Source organism: Chiroxiphia lanceolata, chromosome 5 (genome assembly GCF_009829145.1).
Source record: "Chiroxiphia lanceolata isolate bChiLan1 chromosome 5, bChiLan1.pri, whole genome shotgun sequence".
Taxonomy (NCBI): Eukaryota; Metazoa; Chordata; class Aves; order Passeriformes; family Pipridae; genus Chiroxiphia; species Chiroxiphia lanceolata.
Window position 1 is genome coordinate 12349048 of NC_045641.1, and position 24516 is coordinate 12373563.

The following is a 24516-nucleotide window of genomic DNA, read 5'->3' on the forward strand; positions in this document are numbered from 1 at the left end:
AGAAAACCAGTCAAGTCAAACTAACAGAAGAGGCTTTTTCAGAGGACCAGTACAATCTCAACATTTGACATTTGCATTATGTTCTCAAAACTGCTACAGAAAACATGGTCTAGTAAGAACAAAGAGGGGCAGTCTTGTCTGTGCTCATGTAATCGTATCAATATCCTTCAAATCTTTCCTTTGGATAGTGTATCCTCAAGAAACCTGCAAGTACCACAAAGCTGCAAGTCTACTGTAGGAGAGGATCAAAACTAACAAGATCTTGAAACTGGAGAAGGAGTCTGAATGTAAAGGTTGTAATTCAATTTGGACAAAAGCGAAAACTACTCTCACATATATAATGAACTGCATAAATATGAAAAGAGAGAGTAACTCAATTACAGGAGCTGCTGCTACAGGAGATCACAAACTGCTCTGAAAAAGAGAAGGAATAGATAACTAAGAGCAATAATTTGCAAGACACTTATAGCCATCTTCTCGCAGTCCTTGACATCAATACACTAGGCAAACACTGCCCAGGACACAAAGAGGACAACTGAAGAGGGCATAAGGGGAGAGCAGTAAGACCAATAAGGGTGTAACATGTAATGGTAGACTGAAATAACTCAAAATTCCTTCATTCGGTGGGAGGTGAAAGGCATATAGGAAAAACTGAAAGAAAAGATAAATTGTTTGCCTTGTCCAATAAGATCAGAATAAAAGGATAAGAGGACAAATAAGAAAAAAATTGTTTTTACAGCAGATTTCTTTGGAAAGTGTCAAATCACCTAAAGATCTCCAGCAAAAGACATCAGACAAGGATTTGTCATACCTGGCTTAAAAATAGTTAATCTTTTCTTGAAGTACAGGAATTGTTGGGTATTGCTCAGCATTTTACTTTATCTGTACTAAGAAGTTGCCTCTGAGACAAGACAGTAAAATCAATGCACTAAGCATTGTTCCAGTTAAACATCAAGTTTGTGCTTTGGGGTTTCAGCAAAGCAATAAAAATTTACACTTGCACAGCATGAGGACAGTAATGTGTTCAAAATATTAGTGGCATTTGTTCTCAACAGAAGTAAATAGCTTAACTGAAGTGATGTAAGCTGCAAGTAGGGGGCAAAAGCTGATTATTTACATTCTTTAAAATCCTCCTAAGAGCCTGACAAGATTCACAGCTATCAGGTAACTGATGCAGCTGTTGCCATCTACGCAAATGGTGGAGCCCAGGGATGATGGAGCTACAGAGAACAGTTTTCCACTGCCTGAAGGACTGACTGACTGCTACAAGGTTATCCAGCTAATTCCATTTTGCCCAATTACAGAAACAGTCTGACTAAGCCTTTCAGTCGTTCACAAACAGCTATTCCAGTAACTCAAAAAAATTTTAAGGAGTACTTAAGCACCAAGTTAGGTGAGGAAAAACTCCCAATTCCTCTCCCTCCAAAATTTAAAAGCTAATTCTGATTAGACAGAACCAGTTTCAATACAACTTCCTCACTCCTGTGCCTGCTGTACCTACTCTCACAAGCTTCTGTCCACTTCTAATCTAACAAGTAAAACTAATTACTCATGGCACAGGTGTATTGGGAAGGACAGTGAGAGGGTTTAATTTCAACTCTACAATCGTGAAAACTGAGTAAATTACTTGAAAGATGCAGACTTTCCAGGTAAAACTAGGAGAACTCCAACCATTTTGACCTCACCAACAGAATTTACTGTGAAATCTGCCTCTTGCCACAGAACCCGACGACTTCAAAATAAGCATTACTTAAAATGAGAAAACCTCACCTGCCACAAAACAGGAGGTGGAAGATTATCAAGTGGTACTAAAAGGATGAATGTCAGAAATAAAAACTGATAAACACACTACAATACTTTCCATTTCAGGCTTAGCTCATCCTTCTTTCTCTTTTTTTAATACTTTTTTTAGATATTTTTAAATATTAGGTTTGTCAGACTGATTACATGTGCTACAGTGAGTTCTCAAAAACAACCGAAGAACCTCATTTAGCCTCATTTCAGTGTTTTAGTTAAAATTAGCAAAGCAACACCCAAGTTTCTTAAGACTAATGAAGTCCAAGGTACATACTCAAAGCAGACTTGATAAAACCAACTTCCTATTAAACCTCACAAAACAACTTACTCTCTACACAACTGGTAGCCATTGCTGAGGCAGCTCAGGACCACAGCACAGAGCTTGGGCCATGTAGGAACAGAAAACTACATTTAAAGTTCCATAAAAATATACTGCAACAGCATATTAGAATTCCTTTGAAAGATTCATAAAGAACTCAGTGATACAGAAGAATGTTCTCAATCAGCACAGCAAGTCAGAACAGAGAATACTAAGCTAACAAAACATTTCAATCGTAGCAGACCTGAGTAGGACAAACAAGCAACCAAAGAAAGACAAAAATAAGGAAATATAAGGAAAACCAGAATCAAAAGCTAGGTAACCAAGATACTAACTTAAATATTCCAGGAAATAGGGATGCTGCACAGAAGACAATAAGTCTGATGTATGTTTGTACACATTATTTATACTCCATACACCCCTTATTTAGCAAAATACAAGGAGCCAAGCATTCTCTGTCAAGTAACCAAACCAAGAAGTGATAAAATGCCATGAAAAATAAGGAAAAAAACTGAGAGAACACAAAGGAAAAGAAGATACCAGAACTAAATCTCCAGCCAAGTAAAACACAGTTTAGAAGACAAGACCATGGAGCTGACCAGTTGAATGCTAATAATACAGTTTGGCTTCTTTTTTCTACCAGTCTGTCTCTGCTCCTGCTTCACCTACACAAAAATGGGAATTATGATCACAACCCCAATGAACACTGGACTGCTTTAACTACAGATCTTGATGTTACTATTTTAATACTGATTTAATCTATCCCTTTAGTAAAATAATTCTATTATAATTCAACAGTAACATTTGGGCTTTTCTTAACCATGTCTTTAGGGCACATACTGGCACACAGCTATTCTTGCATTAATGCTGCCCAAGATGACAGGCTGGACTTAAGGAACATACTCTGAAGGATAGATTCAGCTGTTTTTATATAAAATGGCCAAAGACAGAGCAGCTCTGGAGAGCTGCCCATGTGATTTTTATTATTAATGATTCAGTTTATATACTAAAAAAACTCCAGTGACTATAGTTCACAGAATATTCATAACCCATGGCAGTAGATATTTTCTTAACCAGCACTGCTAATGTTCTCTTGCAGCAGCATTTCAGTTCTGCATATCCTTCTGGACAACATACACCTGAAATTCATCAATAAATGCAAGTGTTCTATGCAAATGTTTATGTAGCCAAAGGTAAAAAGCACGTTTTTCATCAAAAAGATGACAGTGTAACTTACACTTGAACTCCTCAAAATTGTGTAAAAAGTGTAGACTAAACAGTTTAAAGGTGATCCATACAACATCTAAATTCACAAATAATGGAGTTAAATGGCAAATGTGAGATAAAGTGGATATAAATAAAACAGCATTGAGTTTCTTCATAAGTTGTTTCAGAGTATCTGTATAGGCTTTACACAATACCCTCATCACCAAGGTGGAAATCTTAGAAAGCTAGACATTTTTTCCCCCTGAAGACCTGAAACATGAATAATTTATATGCAACAGAAATGTATATTCTACAGCAAGTTAATAAATAGCAGAGATGATCTTCATCAATCAGTAGCCGTTGTTAAGAGCGTACACAGTCATTTCCCTCCAGAAAGTCAAGAAAAAATAGATTAATTAAAAGCTGGTTGACATTTTGCCACGCAACTTAAGAGCTTTCCACAGAATACAACCAAGTGGGGGAAATGCAAGGGCTAAAGACCAAAGCAGTAGCCATGTTAACAACCCAGTTGTCCTTTAACGACCAATTTTGAAGACTCAAACTACAAATACAACAAAATAATTCTTCCCTACACAGGTTTTATGTATAACTTGTATTAAGCATTTCAGTTTAATGAAGAAGTTCACACAGATAAACTACAGTTTGGACACCAAGACAGCCACAGCTAAACCATTTCAACCCTCCAAAACTCACACAATTAAGCTTCAGCTACAGAAACAATTTCAAAGAAACCTACACACACAGGCATGCAAACACTTCCCCTCCCCCAAAATCCAATTTTATGTCTCAGTTAACAGGCTTCTCATCTTCAGTATTGCAGAACTGACTTATTACTTAAAGAATTCCCTTGTTTCTAGTCTTCTGTGTCATCCACACAGCACAGCTATTAGCAACTACTCTAAAAAAAAAAATCCCCATTCACAGTTGTTTGAAACCATTATACGACTTTAGAAAGTAAAATGTATAACCTCTTACCTGAGCATGAAAATTTGACATAGTCGTTGTCTCTATATCTTTCTTTCCCAAAATCTCCTTTTCACTGGTGAATTGGGAAAATTAAACGAAAAGTAGTCTAAAAGTCAGGTAAATAAGTAGCTGCCCCATGAACAATACCCATTACATAGTAAGCTGCACAGTTTTCATTTTCACTAAAACCAGACCCACAAACTCTTCTGCAAATCTCTCCATCTCCACAGGAGACAAGTGGAGAGTTCATTACTGTAGGCATGGATAACTGATGCACCTCCGTTAGGCTGGTGCTCAATATGAATCAGCTGTTTGAACTCCAATGTGTCCAACCTTTTGAGTTTATTTTGAACCCGTGGCTCCTTTAACGAGACAAATGGAAACTCACTGTTCTCTGGTATCTTGGACTCACAGTCCTTCTTGGGATCCATATTTTTCCCACTGAAATCCTTAAGATGATCATCTATGATGCCTTTGGTTTCCTGATCCTCAATATCAGAAACCAATCCTGAGCAGATGGTCTGAATGGATTTGCTGTACATTTTTGGACGCTTCCTCTTCTCATTCTCTTTATCTTTTTCTTTTTCTTCTTAACTTTTTTAATCTGCAGCTCTTCTGCATTGGTTTTTGGTTTCTCCTTCCCACCTGTTGAGAGGAAAAATCTCTTAAGACTCTTTATATACATAACATGTACTTAAACGTCAGTATTCCAAGTGACCAAAACCCCCACTGACACAAAAGACCAGAGACCAAAAGCAAGGATCACAACGTGTATCTTAACAAAAACGAGTGGAGTAAGAGACACCTGCCATGTTCACATTCTGACTGACAAATAAGCTGACAAATAAGGGAAGGACATCACAAAAAACAAGTTTCCAAGGTTGCTTTCATGATGAGTCACATTTTCATCATTCCCTTTAACTGGTCATAGCAGTTACTGTCCCAGAAAGTCCAGAGAATGGCACGGACAGCTGTCCAACACTGCCAAATAATATCAGCAGCAGGGAGCTGTTCACAAGATGACACTACTAAAACTACCCTGTCAGATGGGCTTTACATGGTCATTTTCATAACTAAATAAATTGTGTTGAAATATATGTGGGAACATCTAAAAAGTGACATATTAGAAAATAAATAGAATTCAAATGAAACAAAACACACATTAAGGAAAACACTCACAAACAGAAACTAGCTTCAAGTTTACTAATACACAAACTGAACTGAAAACAAAGTGTAATGGCCTAAAGGCAGAAAGCACTCACTTGGGGATAACACGTTCAAGTGATTCCCAAGGTAATGTTTCCTTGTTTAAAACTTTCCTTCAAGTGCTTTTGGGTTTTTTTGCAAGTAATAGAAGGGAAGCCAAAAAAACTTCTGGCACTACACTGCCCAAAAATCTAGCAGTTGAAATGATTTAGCAAATAGTGAAAGGAAGTTACTGGGTACATTTCAGTGCAAAATTATATTCACAAGTGACTGAAGACCAGCAGGTTCAAAGAGAGAAGCTTAGAAGTTTAGAAACTGAGTTGCAAGACCAAGTAATCTCAAATTCACAAGAGTTAAGTTAGCCAGTCTCTACTACTATGCTGCAGGAGACTATTTTTGGCTTGCAATCCTTGGCCCAAGTAACTCATAAGAGTCCTATAAAAAAAAAAAAAAAAAGAGAGAGGGAGAGAGGGAGAGAGGGAGAGAGGGAGAGAGAGGGAGGGAGGGAGAGGAGGGAAGGGAGGAGAGGAGAGAGAGGGAGGAGAGGAGGAGGGGAGAGAGGAGAGGGAGGAGAGGAGGGAGAGGGAGGGAGAGAGGGGGCGGAGAGAGAGGGAGAGAGAGGGAGAGAGAGAGAGGGGAGCGGGGGAGGGGGAGAGGGAGGGAGAGAGAGGGAGAGAGGGAGAGGGAGAAGAGGGAGGAGAGGGAGGAGAGGGGAGGAGGAGGGAGGGAGAAGAGGGAGAGGGGGGAGAGAGGGAGGAGAGAGGGAGAGAGGGAGAGAGGGAGAGAGAGAGAGGGAGGAGAGGGGAGAGAGGGAGGGGAGAGGGGAGAGAGGGAGAGAGGGAGAGAGGGAGAGAGGGGGAGAGAGGGAGAGGGAGAGAGGGAGAGAGGGAGAGAGGGAGAGAGGAGAGAGGGAGAGAGGGAGAGAGGGAGAGAGGAGAGAGGGAGAGAGGGGAGAGGGAGGAAAGAGACCACGCTGTTGGTGCAGGGAATCTCAAATTCTTGCTGATAATTAAGAGGCTTGGACATGGAAATGCAGCTACTGAAAAGGAGAACATGCAGTTTAGACACTTGCCTCTGAGCCTTGTGAGGTTTGTGACAGCAGCTACACACCTCTGGGATTCCTGAAGTGGAGGCAGGCAAGCTAGTTATGTCCCTGCATTCTATTTTCTCATGGAGGGGGGAGGAAGAAGTGCCCTGAGGTCACTTCATTTCTTACTTAGCCCAAACAAGGACACAGCCTCTAGGATTCTTAATCTAATAACTACAAAGATTCCCTTCACTCGAAATCAGATTAACATGGCACACCCTGAGCACAATTTCACTTTTAGCTAACCGAGTTCCATTGCCAAAAGGCAGAGTATCCTCAGAGTATCTGTCCTTTCTTAGGCTAAATTTATTGTAAAACTAGCATTACCTCTGCAACAGGACTGTTTCATTGGTAGATGCAATATTCACCCAAATAACATCTTTCTTCTGTCACAAGTGTTTAAATGTAATAAGCATGAAAAGACCAGAAAGAGGAGCAACAGATGTAAAACTAAGTACCTCAGTCTTAGAGGAGTACTGAAAATAGTTCATTGAGGGTAGCAGGGTACTTAAGTGAAATGTCACCACCTGACAAAAATCACCTACTACTCACATCTGGGGTATGGTAATGGTGTCATTACGGTACCAACTCATTCAGGGGGAAAAAAAAACAACAAAGAAATGGTTTATGACAGTGAAAAGTTCTATATTACAGGCTTAGAAATCTCAATCCAAATCTCAAACGCAGACTACAGAATAGACATTTTTTTCCCCCCTCCTGACTGCAGGAATACACAACCAGAAAGCATCCAAGAACATACGGTATTTCAAATTCTTAAACATGTTTAACTAATAATTTTAAAATTGTTTCACTCTAAACATGAAAATTTGTTGCTATATTGATGGATATTGCAAAGAAGTCAAACATTTTCAGATATTATATTAGTATGAATATAGAAAATATGGATTTATAGCACCAAATGCTGGAGCATGTTGAGGCAGAAGGAAGTAGGAGACACCTACCAACCCACTTCACTCGTCCTAAAATGGAGCTCAGATTTCTGTGGGGACTAATCAGTCAGATCTGGGACTTCGTGCACAGTAGGGAAAGGATGGAAATTTCTATTCACTGGGGTGCAATCAGCAGTAATAGAAACGGCAACACATACAAAACTAAGTGCAAAGCAAGAAGCTATTTGCTATGGCAAGAGCCAAATTTCTCTGTTGTACTTGAACATGTTTATAATGACCAAGGAAAATCCTAAGAACTGAAGATTGGCATCTACATATTTCTGTTGAACATCCAGCTATAAAATTACATTCCATTATTGCTAGTTGAAATGTGAAGTACTTTACATGAGATGGGTATGAATCTGTATTTGTGCAACACTACTTCAAAAATTACTGACTTCCATTCCTACAGTACAAGAAGGAGATGATCTGATTTCCCCTTCCAATCTGTCCCATGCCTGCCTTTGATTCTATCTTCTGAGAAGTTTTACTGACTAACAACCAATTTCACTCAACTTCTCCTGTAGTATATGGTGACTGCTTTTTAATCCATCACTTACTGTATTTCACAGATGCAGCTGTACAATAAAATAAAAAAATAAAATACGTATATCAAAAAAAAGTCTGCTACTAAACTACAAAACTGGCTTCCTTAGAGAGGTGGTGGATGCCCCAGGCCTGTCAGTGTTTAAGAGGCATTTGGACAATGCCCTTAACAACACACTAACTTTTGGTCAGCCCTGAAGTGGGGGGCAGTGGGACTGAAGGATCACTGTAGGCCCCTCCCTTCCAACTGAATTAGTCGTTTCTATTCTAATCCTGAGCAAGGAGCACTCAAAAGAGCACAGCCATGGGCTTGAAAGCAGTGGTACTTTTAAGACAGAAACAACAACAAACAAACCAATATAACAATTAAAATCAGACAGATGGAATGTAATCCAGTCTCAAATTATGCAAAGTTCATATGAATGTGTCCAAAAAGGTTTGTGCTCAAAACCAGTTGTAAAAACAAGTTTTAGTTAAGTTGGTATATTTATGGAAGCTTTTAAAATCTTAGGAGGAATTACACTAAGACATTCTTGAAGTGAAGAACATTTATCAGTCTCTGTGCTTGTTTTCACACCATCTCTGTGAAAGCTTCAGAAAGGGAAAAAAAGCTCTCAACCACAGGATAAAAATAATTCTTTTTCTGGTATCCAACAGTCTTCTTTCCAGCTTGGTAAGAAACCTTCTGTTCAGCTTTAAATAAATAAGATTTTATACAGTCTGTTTTTACTTTTGAACTCAAGATAAAAGGGTTATGCCATTTACACATATATCAAGTATTACAATTCATCAGTACACACTTCCCCAAATCATGCTACGTTGCAAAACTGGTGCATACAATTTGGAATCAAATAAATATTTGCTAACAGCCTCTCGTCTTTTCCACAAACTCTCTTCCACAGAATTTTTGGACCTCTATATGTAAAAAGGATAGAACTGAGAACATTTTTAATTCTGAAACACTTGGAAACCAAAAGAGCAACAATCACTGAAAGAACAACAGGCTGTACAGCAAAAAAACACCAGAAGATCTATGATGGAAAGTAGCAGGAACCCTGAAATGCTACTTGAAACTGGAAAGAAAGAGAAAAATGGTGTTTATCCCTGTGAGACAAAACATGAATCAAGAGTCTGAGCTACTGATGGCACTGAAGAGGAAAAAAGCCTTAAAACACAGAAGTCAGAAGATAAAAAGGATTCCAAATGGGATTTTTCCAAAACATTTCCAGAATTAAAGACTTTCAAAAAAAAACTACCTACCAACAAAAGCAAAACTTAGTTCTCTAAACTAATTCAAGCAAGAATTAAAAGGTAACATGACTTCAAAAACTGATTAGTTGTTTCCAAGCTTTTTTCAAATTCACACAGGCTTTTGCTACTGCACACACAAGACAGATTCTGTCAAGCACTCTACTTCATTTCCACACTGGCAGCACATTACATACTTACAGAAAATTATTCTTAGATATTTCATACACCATATTTCAAAGAGAAAATATTTATATTATAAAATTAAATTGAATACTGAAAGACTGAAAAAATGTGAAATGTGTAATTATTTGTTCAGCCTTCAAATGTGGATACACGACACAGCTGAGCAATGTCTGAGCTTGCTGCCATGGATGAGTCCAACCCCCCGCTCTCCTCTGCCACTGCTCCTGGCACTCAGCCCTGCACCATTCCTGCTACTGACTGACGCTCATCTGATTGCACAGAACTCAATGGCTCAGCAGAAAACTATTCACTTTGCTGCTAGATCAGAGAACAGAACTGGTTCACAGCACTGGCCAACAGGAACTAAAGTATGGAGACCACTGAGAGCAGGCACTGGGGAGTACTAAAGCCACTCCTCATCAGTGGCAGAAAACACTTGATCTGCTCCCCACACCTTCATCTATCCACCTCCAGCACTGAACAAGGCTGAATTTTTAAGGGGGGGAAGGAAGTCCCATCACCTCACACAATAGTACATATAGGAGACAGGATCCATTTCCTAACAAACCTTAACAGAAAGCTCCCTAACCCCAAAGCTTGAACTCTTCAATTCAACATAGAGGTACACAATTTATCTTTTAAAGGTAACGTTTTAGTTTATTTAACTGTAATATGGATCAGGCTACAATTTCCTCCCTCTGTCCTTTTTTACAGTGAGTGTGGGTGGTGGCTGCACAGTGCTCACTCCCCATCCTGCTTTGACATCCACAAAGCCCCAATTTTAGAATATTTATGTTCAATTATTTCAGCATACAGACAGTTTCCTGAAGAATACAAACACAAAATGGAAAACTGATTTCTAGAAGTAAGCAGGATTTTTTAGCAAAGCTTGAATAGGCTGTGACAGAATGAAAAGGAAGCACATTTCTAGGCTAAGGCTTCTGCTCTACTGAATTTCAAAGATCCACTCTGAAGTAGGTATTTAAAGCTGCTCAGAAGTTGCAAATACTCTAACAGCAAAAGGAGTTAGTGTGCTGAAATACTGGGATTGCTATCAGCAATGCCAAATAAATACTTTCATCTTATTCTTCTTCTGCATTAGCTGTAGAGAGGAGCAGAAACCCACTCATCCAGTCACTCCTCTGCTGCATATATCAAATACTTTAAAGTAAAATGTGCTGCTGCTTCCCAAACCAATAATGCTGCTTTGACACTTGGCTAATGGACACCAAAAAAGAACAGCTGCTTTCCACATCTCCCTAGGACAGTAATCGAGTTGCCTCAGAGCAGACATACAGAATTCTGTGAAAACATTAAGTAAGCAATCCAAAAGGCTAAATAAAGATCCCAACACAAGACTGAGGATCCAAGCCAGCTTAGTTTTAAGCAAGATTTGGCAGCAGCAGTGCAGTGCTCAATGCAAGCTGATTTCACCTCTCAAGTACTTACTGCTGAGGCACTCACAACCCAAAACTTTCGAGATAGGCGTTTCAGAGATCCTTCACCAGCATCACAATAAAGGTGTGTACATACATACATATCCATACAACTGCTAGAATCTCATTGCAGTCAAGACAGCACCCATTCTAAAGTGCACAGTATCTTTGTCCCTGTGTCCTGAGATGCATTTAGACACACACAGCTACTGAACACAGCTATAAACATAAAACTTTTTTCCACTGCATGGTTTGGAAACTCAAGACAGAAGTTAACAATTTTCACTTGAATTAAAAACAAGTTACTTGAGTCAGAGAACTGCTGTAGGACCCCAAGAATGAGAAATAACAGAGACAGGGGGTGAGTAGAAAAACCCTCAGCACCCATAGACTTTTACAGGAGCTTTCCCCTTGACCTGAAGTTAAAAAGCAGATGAGCTCACACTTAACTGGACCGGGGAAAAAAAAAAAAAAAAAAAGAACAGTAAAATTTTAATTCTCCTTCTGCTCTTATTTGGCTAATCATGTCTGCATGAGGATGGAGTCATAAAACTCGCAGCACATTATTAAGGAAGTTAGAAGAATGGAAAGGTACGTTCATTCTGTTGATGCATGTACAAACTCAGCAGTATAAGAACTATCTGTAAACAAACTTTTAACCATCATCTAGGCAAGTCACACCTTACTTCTATCATACATGCATCTATAGGAAAGGTAGAACTTTCAGGGTAACTCAGTACATTTCATTTCTTGTGGTGACACAATATCCCTGTCAGACACAGCATAGGACTGAGATTCAGAAATACTCAAATTTTATATAAATCAGCCAATGCTCTGTTATTACTTGATGACCCACGCTTGTATTTTAAATTAATGTTAGACAGCCTGAACTCTGCTTAACTACAGACACTTACAAGAGTAAGTTTTTACACCTAGAAAAGTTAGACATTACTTGAAGTTTACTTTATATTGTGTTTTGTCCATTAGAACATTTGACATGAAATTTTAAACGAGTAGAAGCCATGAAGTAAAATACTTCATTCAGTTGCTTCAACCAGAGCAGCATTTCTCAACTTGAGGTCACAGCCACCAAAATTATTAAGGAGGGACTTCTGACATTTCAAAACAAAACCCAAAAATTAATAACTAAATTATTCATTTACCACAGTTTTCTAGCTGACAACTAGTAGCAGGAAGACACAAACATTTTTAATAGCAGTCAGTAATTAAAGACAGTTTTGATTTCTGCACTTGAGGAAAGCCCAGTCACCAAAATTTAAGAGAGCTGAGGAGCACTTGGTGAGGAGTAGAAAGATGAAAGAACATCAACACGGAGAAGCCTAAACAGGGACCACATTTCCAAGATTTTTTCAACTGAACGGAAGGATGGCACACAGCAGCTTCCTCTCCACTCTATGGCACATGAACAGACACGCAGCACCAACCAGCTGCCTGTACACCCTCACTCTGCAAGGCCCTGGCTGTTCTGCCATCAGCTACAGCACACGGCTCCAGTCTTGGGCTTGGTCCTGTACCAACCACTCCCACTGCACCCTCTCCAGTAAGGGACAAGTGAGAATAACCTCCAATTAATGATCTTCACTTTCTTCCCACAGTCCCACACGGCCAGAGACACGACTCTCACTGCAATTCACTCTAAAGCTACTGATTAATGTCTCAGCTCTGCTACAGCTCTTCAGGCTGAGTCTTAAACAGCCAACACAAAAATCCAGTTCAAACCACAGAAGTGTCCCCCTGGATCTTACAGGGAGTTAAAGTCATAACCACAAACACTAAAAAAATTGAACAGGACCAGCCAAGATGCCGTTCACGAACAGCATAAATAAAATATGCAGTCACAGAGAATATAAGTGTTCTTGAAGCCACTGTCACTTAGGGTGGCCAAAAAAAAAGAAAAAAATTCTAAAAAAAAAAAAAATAGCCAGTACAAGAAAAAAAACATGAGCAGCATTTAGATATTAAAAACCCTCCCATTTGTCCCAGATAAAAAAATAGAAAACTGTCAGTTAACTAACGTATCACATGTTATATATTATTTTTAAATCTCTTTCAATAAATATGCTTCTATGTAATAATTTGGTGAGTTAATGAAAAACATATTAAAAATAGCTCAAATTATTAGAAACTGATTTCCTAATTGAGTTAAAATGGGCACATGGAATTCTAAACAGACATGAAATGCACAGTCACTCCACAAATAAGGGGAATGAGCAAGATCAGCTGCTGACACGTTGCAAAGCTAATAGGCCACGTGCTGAAAACAAACAATTTCAAGATGCCTCAGTACGAGGCCCAGGAAACAAACCGAACAGCAGGAGTAACTGAGAAGTGACAGCTACCTTGTTCTATTTACAGGCTTGAAAGCTTGACTATTAAACATCAGAAAAGTCAAGTCTAAATACATCAAATAATCCTATTTCATGTTGTCTCCTGGAAGCTGAATAGTCACACCACCTTGAGAGCAGCTATTTAAGATTTTCAGAAAGTGACTCTTTGGGTGTACAAACACAACATGTGATAAAAGTTGCTACAAAGATATGCATCGACTTCTATCATGTTCAGCTCCTTAATATAACTGTCCCTCACCTACCAGAGCCATACAGGAAGATCCAACATGCTTCTTCCTACATCCTTTCCAACAACTGCACCAATGAACTCAATGGCATGTGTAAAATAAGCAGAGATTTATAAAGTGACAAATAAAAAAATACAAACCTCTAAAATATTTCCAGTTATTTTTCTACAACAAACAGATTGAAAATATGAAGTCTGCAAACAGCCTCTGGAGTCTGGTCATCTGAGTTACCACATTAAACATATATATATTATAATTTAACTATGTTATGTACCTTATAGAAGTATATCAAAAAGCAGCAACCTGTATTCCTTCCATACATCTAAATATCTGTTCTCCAAATAAGGGAACAACCCAAATAAAAACCATTAACAGAAATCCAGCTAGACTAAAAGCAAGGACAGAAAACTTTGTGGAGAGGAAAGGCCTAACAGAAGATTCAGTTCAAAATTAAAAGTCTGCATATGAGAAGAAAAATCTAAGAGGAATGAATGCAGGACAAAGTTTTTGTGCAGTTCCGCACTCCTGGATCTTAAAATACAGTATGAGGTGAAAAGGTGCTGATTTAATCACCTTGTTTCAATGAAGCCTTTCACTTCAACACGCACACTCCTCTACCAGCATTTTTCACTCTGCTATGGAAGAACTTTAAAGACAGCAGAGAAACACACATAGAAGCAGACCTCTTTTCTGAACTGACCATCACAGTATTTTAATTCATCTGTGGCATCAAAATTAGAAGAACTGAACCCACTTCCCATAAACAATACAATCAGAGGGTAAAAGAAAAAATTTTGGTGCACGCAGCCTAACAACTTACTCAGATATTTACTAGCAATAATCCAGAGGTACAAAGACTGTTTTCAAAGGAGAATCCTATAAATGTGACAGCACTGAAATTCTCACAGAAGTCTTATCTTTGAAACACAGTAATTCAAAAACTACAATTATTTCCACAGTCTTCACCATAAAAAGATATTCCAAATAATACACGTGCATATGCTATATAGACTATCATAATTTGTAATCACAGCCTTCAGATCTCATTTAAAAAACTTATATAAAAAAAACAGAGATTTTGCAAGCAGTTGTAGAAAAAGGCTTTCACTTTTCACTGATGTACCAGAAGCCTTTGCTTCAAGCCCCAGACCCCCACCTCCAGCAAGACACATTTCAAAGCTTTACAGCACAGCTATCCCTCCAGCTGCCACCTGCTCCATCACATTCAACATCTGTGTTTTACCCAAACTCATATATTTATTGGTAAAAAGTTAGTAACTTGGAGCATAAGGACTGTGAGGCAAACTCAGTATTACAGGCAAATCAGTGTGATGGGTTGTGTGCCCTACACTCTTACTTCAGTCTTACCATTCCCTCCATGTCCATCAACTAAAATGCAAATAAATCCTTCAACATTCTCCCTGAGAGATACACACAGACAAATACAGTGGATGGGAAAAAGCATGCAGTATGACTCAGGTCTCGTGTTCGATATACCATTTTATAATTACTTCTGTGCAAAACCCATCAATAAAAAATTTAAAAGGTTCATAAGAATGTGCAATTAAATGTAATTTCTTCCAGAATAATATAAAAAAGAAGTTTTATAAAACAATTTGTACTTACATATGTTTATACCAGCAAATAAAATATTCATTTTCAGTTCTTTCCTGCATTTTGGTATTCAATAAACTAAGGCATTTAACCTTGCAGAAACACACACTAAGAATTTCTCCTACTGCATTTTAGCTATGCTGTGCTTGATATAAATAATGTGAAAAACAAGACTGACTGGTTTTTCTTAAAGAAAAAACACAAATGGGACTGTTTACAAATAAACCTATTAATCATCTTCCATTTTGCAGGACCTCCAGTAACTTTCAGTCACATCAAATTTTTTGTATGAAACTTTCCATTTCTAGAAGGTAACTGTTTACTATGCAATTTTTTAAAAAATAAGTTTAGTTCACTTTAGTTTCTGAATTTTTAGCAATATGCATGTGCAAGAAGCTTTTTTTTCAAAAACTGAGTTCTTCCACATCACAGACTGAGAGACATAGAGGCAATTAGATAGCTTTATTCTTCAGAGAATACATCTTCAAGTGCAAAAGGGTGACAAAAAACCTTTTCATTCTAGATTCATAACAAAAGCCATCAGCCTCTCTGAAAGTGCCTCATTTCCTTTAGCAGCCTCAGGAACTGCAAAACAAATACCATCTTCAAGAACTGTCTGTCTCCAACATTGGCAAGTTTTATCACGGCTTTCAAACAGACAAAGACACAAGTTTACGGAGCAGATGAAACAGGCTTACACCCTAGCTTCCTCATACAAGTAACACTTCCACTTCAGCTTAAAAGCATCAAAATCAGGCTTATGCACCAACTCTCCCTCAAAAGGCATCAGTCCCTCACTACTGACTTCTATAACTAGTCACCTTTTACCTTGGCTAGCTACTTCAGCTGTCTGAAGTCTCACAGACTGTTACCTCCAGCCTTTCAAAGAAAGTAAGTCACAAACAGATGGTCAGAGCAACATTTTACAACAAGATATAGATCTAATAACTAGGAAAAGGAAATAAAATGCCTTTAGGCACTGTAGTGCCAGTCTCTAGACATACACAAAAAAAAAAGAAAACCAACCATAAAATCAAAAATGCAAAGAAAAGGGAAGCAGACTCATTCCAAAACTTTGTCCAAAGCCCACACAGTAAATTCTGAGCTCAGAACAATAGGGCCTGGAGCCTTTGGTACACAGGAAGAAGACACCCTTAGATAGAGTTAATATTTGAGAAGGTCACAGAGATGATACATACAAGAAGCTGCACCTTAAAGCACTTCTGCCTTTGCTGTCTCTTGCCCAGGATGTAAAACCAGATCAGCTAAACAACTCAGGAAATGTTATATCAATGTCACAGCACATACAAGCACATCCAGTCAGATTTTGGAGGCCCACAGAAAACAACGACCTGCTGTTCTGAATGGGATACAAACCCAGTGGAGAGAATCTATCCGCTCTCCTGACACATTCCCTTCTTTTCCTGAAATAGGAGTCAATTTTGCAGGATACTGAAAAACCAAACATAGCTTCTAAAAACACTCCCTTCCAACACCTTAAAGAACACCTAAAACACACTTGACTGGCAACAAGTCAAGTGAAATAGAGTAAGGCAGCTAATGCACTTGCAGCAGCGTTCTCCATGAGAACAACCCATCCTGCTACTTGGCAGAGATGTTCTAACACAGTCCCTGGGCATATACATTTTACATTACTTTGAAAGTAAAGCACCATTTTTGGCTCAACAGCCCCACTAGGCATCATTATTAGATCTGTGTAAGAAGACTTCCACCTGATCTACTGAATGGCAACAGAAACAGGACCCAGTGTAAAAAAAGGCTGTGACTCAAACAAAGCCTGAAGAACCTCACTGTTGAGGCAGTTAAGCTTTGCTCAGTATCTCCAGTATCTCAACCACCAACTTCCTTCCACGCTCAGCAAAGACAAGTCACACCTGTCCCTCTCACAGGAAGTCATCAGTTTACACTCCTGTTCAAGGTAATACCTTTAGATCTGATCAAAGCAGGTTTGAAGCTGTCATAGCTAATACAGTTAACTTGGTGCAGAGTATATATGATGCATATAGTAATTACCAGGTTCTGTGCCTCTGACCTCATAGGAACATTTTGAAGATCAAGTTTTGATTTGAGGGTTTCAGTTTCTGGTTTCTAAATTAAATCCTACAGCAGACAAGGCAACAGAAAAACATATCAGGAATTTGTTCCTAACGTCAAAAGCAGAATCTGAAAATAACATATTAAAAAAAAAAAAATTGCTCTACTCAAATAAGCAACACCCTCACAAAAAAATCTAATGTAGCATGACCTAAGTGAAGACTAAGGTAGTTCAAGAACTGGCTTAACTGCTGTGCTCAAAGGGTTGTGAGCAGCATTACAAAGCCCAGGTGGAAAACAGTCCCTACTGGATTAATCCAGACCTTGATATCTTGTGCCAGTACTGTTCAGCATCTTCATTAATTGTGTCATGGGACAGAGCACACCCTCAGCAAGTTGCAGGTGACACAAAACTGGAAGGAGGGGTTGACACACCACAGGGTTGTGCTGCCTGTGAGAGAGACCTTGAGACACAGTAGAAATGAGCCAATCTGGGGGACTCATGAAGTCAACAGAGGGATGGGCAAAGCCCTGCACCTGAGAGGAATAACCCCATGAACCAGCATAGGCTGACAACCTTTTTCATGAGGTGTTTATACACACTGATGAGATCCCCCTTGAGCCTCTTCTCCAGCCTTCTCAGTCCCAGCTCTCTCTCCTCATAGCAAAGATCATACAACAGACTCATAGAATAGTTTCTGTCAGAATAGACCATTGAAGGCCATCTAGTCCAACCCCCCTGCAATGAGCAGGGACATCTTCAATTAGATCCAGTTATTCAAAGCCTCATCCAACCTGAATATCCTGACCTTGAATATTTTTAAGGATGGGACATCTGCCACCTCTCTGGGCAACCTGTTCCAGTCTCTCATCACCATCATCATAAAAAAAATCTTCCTTATATCTAGACTGAATCTAATTGTCCAGAGAGACTGTGTTGCCTCCACCCTTGGAGACAGTCTGATAGTCCTGGGCAACCTGCTCTAATTGACCCTACTTGGAGCAGTGTCAGACTTGGCCCCTTCCAGCCTCAACTACTGCACAATTCTAACAATCAGTGGACGCACAAGTTATGTGAAAACATTTTCTTAACGACATTCCTTTACAGAAAACAAAGTTGAAGAAATTAGTCAAAATTAAGGCTGCATGTTGCATGTAACATTTTAGTATTTGACAAAGTTTCTGAATTACAACTACTTAGTTACTCAGTTTTGTAGACATAAAATGTAACACATTCATTTTTCTTCTCCACAATATATAAAATGATAACCTGCATCTTCTCTGTAGTTATTGAACAAAGTATCACCAATATTATTCCTTGAAGTACTGGTCTTTCCTAATACTAACTGTATAGGCAACACCATGGTGACAGTTTTATCTTAAACCTCCAGCACCTAATACATTTGACAAAAAAAGTAACATCTACAGTTAGGTTTTAACTTGCAACCCTCATACCAACTAACCAGAGAAAATGGCATAAGCTAAATGAAAACCACAGTATTGAAACTCAGTATCTAAACACAAATATTTTAAGAACTTAGAATGAAAAAAACACTACATAGTTTGAACATACCTTTCTGCAATAATTGATCTCTCCATTTCTTTCTTGATTTCATTCATTATTTTATGCTTCTTCTTCTCTTTTTGCTTCTTTTCCCTTTCTTTAACTTTGTCTTTGATTTGAGCTGAAATGCAAATATTTCACAATTAAGTAGGAACAGAAAATTAATTGTCACATACATGTTTCATATTACTCTTACGTAAGCTCTATTAAGAGGATAAAAGGAGGAGTTACAAGAAAATCCCAGTACTTATAATATGAAAAGCTAATATTTATCTGTTGTATAATCCAACATAAGCTCTTTAACTCACACAAGTTTTGTTTCTGTTAGGTTAGAACTGTACACAACAACCCAGCAAGTTAACTGTAAACAGTTAAAAATTTTTGCTTACTGCTATACCTTCTGCTCTTATTTTGCATCTGAAGTCAGCTCATTCCTTGAAATTCAAATTACACACATTACATAAGAATTGAGGGGAAAAAAGACTATAATTTGCATTTTCCTGGGTGCACTTCTACACTGGAAACCTCCCAACCTATCTACACATACTCTGAACTTAAAGGCTTTTGCAAGTACCTTGGAATGGCGACATCATTTCTCAGCTAAAAATTTTTACATTATGTTCACAGGCTACACTAATGCAGTGAGATGTAATTAATAAAAACACATGAAATGTGCTGTATTTGCACAGCCAGTGTAATTCTCCTGTGCTTCCCCTGCTTACCTACAATCAGCAACAGCTCACCTGAGTAGTCTCATTATTCATTTACTTTCTTGTCAAGTCACTCCATGTTTTTAAATCCCTGACACACGAAAGCAGAGCCTTTAGGCATGCTTTCTCCACGTAATATACCAGACCCATAGGAATTCATCATTTCAAAAGTAATCTTTTCAAGCCGAGTTTAGATTCACTTATGAGGCCAAGCATTTAGAGAAGTCAGATTTTACTAGGCTTATATGCACTGCAGCCAGCACTTCATGCCTCCTGTCTTGGCCTGAAGCCAGTACCTGCTCCAAGAGTACACTGAGCTTTTTAACCTCCGCAGGGAAAGAGGAAATCTGATTTCAAGCTTCTACATAATGTTATGCTTCAGAATGCTTTCTCAGTAATATAGCTGAGACAATCCTGATGTTTTATTCATGGTGCTTGCATTATAAACCCCCAAGTGGAAGCAAAGAGAAATCCAATTACTCTTCCTTAAGCATCTGTATAAAACAGAAGCAGCAGGTATCTTCACTACTAACATATCAGAAATATTCCTCAGTTCCAGAAGGCTGTATAGAGTGGCCCCCAACCAAACTACTCATGAAACATGTTAATAAAGGTGCAAGGAGTTGACAGTAATGCACATAAATGAATGCTTTAACAATGACTACACAGCATTCATACCTTTCCTTTTAGGAGCCTTCTAGTAAGGATACAGAAGTCAAACCCTCGCAGTTGTCAGGGCGAAGGGAAAAATGTATTTAAGGGAGAGTCTAAGAAAGTAAATAAAACCCATAAGAGATGGCAGTTGAGATATGCCTGTTGTCTATCCACAGATCAAGATAAGCATTGTGAAGAGAAGAGAAACTATGCTGGCACAGAAATAAGGAATCAGGTAGCTGTGCTTAAAGCTGTCTGAATATCTTTGTTCTAAGTGACTGAAACAGTCATGTCCAAGAAAAACCTTCTAACAGCTCAGTGAGAAGAGGTGGATGACAAAGCAGATTTGTGTATAGCAGACCATGGAAACCAAACAAGTTTTCCTAAGCAACACAAACCTTTCTAGGAATAGGTTAAGCAGGCGTAAACCTTCCTCTCTAGCTTGTCTCTACCCAAAAAGGAATCCCTAAGTTGTAAATCCCCTGCAACTCAAGAGAACGAAGTCAGAGATAAATTGTACAACAGGAGTTTAAGTAACACTCTGAAAGCAGACACTCAGCAAGTAAGCAGTAACACCAGGTTTGACTTATAACCTGTGCTGAATGCTGGACTCATCCAGGATTACAATTATCATGGGAAGACCTAGATTTTATCTCCACATTTTGGTATGGTTAAGAGGCACACTTGACTTTTGATATCACTTACAAACGAGAAGAAAGACTGAAGAGCATATACAAATGCTGAGCCTTGCTGAGAGAGGACAAAAGACTGAAAGAATCCTTTACTGCCAGCTCATGAATAGCATCACAGGCCAATGAATCTTCCAGCTTTGTCAGAAGCAAAACATAAGGACTGAGAACAAGCCAAAACCTTTTCAAGAGCCTCTAGTTTATTTTCACATCTAGAAAGCAATTAGTAGAGTCAATGGTGAAACCTTCCAGACAAGAGAAACAATGGAAGCATCCTGTGACCTCCTCTAGCAACAGCCACAAGCATATCACACCTCAAGCCATTGCAAATGCAATGTAAATGAAGCTGAGGAAGGTTTGAAGTAGAGTTTACTTAACTGTTTCCCCTCTAGAAATTACAGTACTGTAACAAAACCAGTCAATAGTCTGAGGCAAGTAAAGAACAGTTGAGAATCCCAATTTAAACGTACAAATTTTCAGACTTCCTCTCTCAAAGCTCACAGAACAGATTAGCGACAGTAGTTCTTAAAAAAGACAAATATTGAAATAAAGAAAAAATTTCATACACTAAAAAAATCTGTGTCAAACAGTCATTCCTCGGATTAACACTTGAGCTTAATTCTCAGGCCAAACTTCTTCAGTTTACAAGTATTAATATGTATTTTCTAATCTGCCTTGTAGAACTCAAACACGACTCTCAAAATTCTGCAGATTATTCTTGGGGATAGATATTCCATTTCACAGCATCCCTGGAATGCAGGGATAAAAATCAACCAAATTATTTTATTATTTTTTTATTATTAACACAAGATCTACTCCAGCCTAGCTACGCCCGCTCTACAAAGTCTGTAAATTCAGAAGCATCCAACAGTCATTATAGTCAATAAACATGATGGTAACATGCCTACAGCTCAGACACCTTACAAGGAAGGGCAAGTGCAATTCTCCAAGCACAGTCTCCAAAACTGCAGCCATCACACGATGCTGCCCAATAAAGCCAATGCAGCTCACTACAGGCCTAGAACTCTGAGACTTTCCAAAATGCCACAGACCGGTATCTCACCGAGTATCTTCTCTAAGGCAAGGTAACAATTCCCTTCAGCCACACATAATTTCAGGCCAAATATCGCTTTTTCAACCAAGAAACATGAAAATTCTTCACAATAATCCTGCTTTAAAATGAGTAGTCCAACATTAAGCAATGTACAACCTACATGTCAGGGAATAAACAACCAACAAGTGAGGTTGGCAAGGGAAAACAAGAAAAACTTGTTCCACTGAAGTTATGAAAACCTGGAATGCTCTTGTACAGCTTTTCTGACGTTTACCAGTAGGAGCTACAACTGGTCACCATTTCATTCGCAGGGCAACAGGATCACAAAGTAGTAAAAAGTGAGAGATGTTTATGCTAAGCTTTCCATGTACACACAATATTCTGCAGTTAGCCTTCACCAATACTACTCCTAACAAATAAAAAAATAAAAAAAGCTTATTGAGCTGGTGAGGGAACAGGATGAAATGAGTCCTCAGGGAAGTCATGTATCCCAAATACACAGACTTCCCATGCCTTTACATACCTCTAAAGACACTAAAAGCCAACAGCTTGAAATAATCTGTACCCCAGGGCAAAAATGAAAGAAATCTGTATCTTCATGAATTTTTGCCCCTATCAAAACACACTTTTACGTTGTATAATTTTGACAGAGAGTTACACTGCTCAGGAAATAACTGGTAACAGACTAAACAGAGTTTGTAAATAGCCATTACCAGGGTTAAAAAAAAAAAAAAAAAAGAGAGAGAAATTCCAAGTACAGTAGGAATCAGCTATGCAAGTCCAGTAAGAGCTGGGCTCAATCCTTCAATCCTTAGTTTTCAAGCTCTACTGCCTGGTAGGAGAAGTCTTTATTACTACGGAAGTATTTATAATTCTTCTGGCAAATTGACCCTGGCTGGACACCAGGTGCCCATCAAAGCCACGCTATGACCTCCCTCCTCAGCTGGACATAGGAGAGAAAATACAAACAAAAGGCTCATGGGTCAAGTTAAGGGCAGAGAGATCATACATAATACCAGTTACCATCATGGGCAAAAGAGACTCAACTTCGGGGAAAAAATTAATTTATTAGCAATCAAAAGTAGAGTGGGGTAATGAGAAATAAAAATTAAATGTAAAAACCATCTTCCCCCCACCCCTCTCTTCTTTCCAGGCTTAACTTCATTCCCAGCTTTCTCTAATTCTTCTCCCTTGGTGACACAAGGGGACAGGGGATGGGGGTTGTGGTCAGTTCATCACACATTGCCTCTGTTGCTCCTTTCTTCTCCTCTCACTCTACCTCTGCTCCACTGTGGGGTCCCTCCCACAAGAGACAGTACTCCACAAACTTCTCCAGTATGAGCCCTTCCCAAGGGCTACAGTTCTTCACAAACTGCCCCAGTGATTAAGAGATTTCCAGATGTCTCATTCAAGTTCACAATATGAGTGTCACCACAAAGTCCATGTTCTTTGGTTTTGATGTCACAGAAACAATACACCCACCCATGAAAGAAATGCAGCAACAGTAGTATATTAAAATAAAAAGAGTGCTACATACAGATAGGAAGAGTTCTATTATGAAGAAGTGTTCTGCCTCATCTCCTAAAATGGCATCTGAAGAATGCTTTCGCTTTGCAATGACTCCACACAATTAACTGAATTAATTAAGAATTATATGCATACTTCCTTCTCAAATCCAAAAGCTTTTATTTTTTTCTGGATGTTGGGCTAAGTACATAAATAAAAGAAACTGATATATATGTATTTATACGTTAAACAGCCATTTACAGCTAAAGCCTATAGTCAAAGTCCTCTGTTTCCTAACTCCAGAGATGCCTTCTCTAATGACTGCAGTGATTTCCTGCAGTAGTAAAAAAAGGAATCCAAATTCACAGAACATACCAATCTGACTTCAGATATTTAATTAGATCTTTGGTTGGACTGCAAGCTTTCTACAGACAAAAAGGTAAACCCAGTACACGCTCTGTAGTGGATGGATTACGTGCAACGTGGTCACTGTCTGATTGGAAAATTCACACCTTGAAGCCGATGCAAGAGCTCAAGCAAGTCCATTTCAGCACTGAAAGAGGCGAGATGTTCAACCCTGTCAGATGCCAAAAGCTGCAGCTGCTTTGCATCAGTTTTCCAGATGGTAATCCACATTAGTAGTCAGTCATAGATTATGTTCAAAGTATTCTGCCTCTCTCTCCGTTTGATTTAAGGGCTGTCACTGCATATGAGGCAAAATATTTACAGACTACTGCTAAGGGACATCATCAATATGGATAACACCAACAGCAGTGTAACTGAAAGGAAAGGGGGATAAGAAGGGGAGTATAAGAACATCAGTCACCATTTCGTTCATCAGCGCTCTCTCGTCACTTTAAACAAACACCCATAGAAAAAAACCTCAAGAAGCCATGTTTAACTGGTTATGCAGATACTTGAAGCACATTTAACACCACTATGTTAACAGCTTTGACACCTGCACTTTTATTAGGTCCTACGAGGTACACTGCAGAGCAGGTTTCCTGACTTAATGAACAAGAAAAAAACCGTATTTCCAAGACCAAAAAAAAAAAACACCACCCCAAAAATGATAACTTTCATGTTCCAATAACCAGGAATATCTG

The 24516-nt window shown here is 38.7% G+C and overlaps 1 protein-coding gene across 1 annotated transcript in view; it reads right to left on the minus strand.

Annotated features, from left to right (window-relative positions):
• Positions 1-24516, minus strand: part of RSBN1L (round spermatid basic protein 1 like) — a 58253-nt gene that overhangs the window by 27138 nt on the left and 6599 nt on the right. The window contains 7 exon segments of the mRNA XM_032687775.1: positions 4319-4377; positions 4380-4418; positions 4421-4498; positions 4501-4551; positions 4554-4883; positions 4886-4971; positions 18807-18918. Of these exon segments, the coding sequence (XP_032543666.1) occupies positions 4319-4377; positions 4380-4418; positions 4421-4498; positions 4501-4551; positions 4554-4883; positions 4886-4971; positions 18807-18918 (755 nt within the window).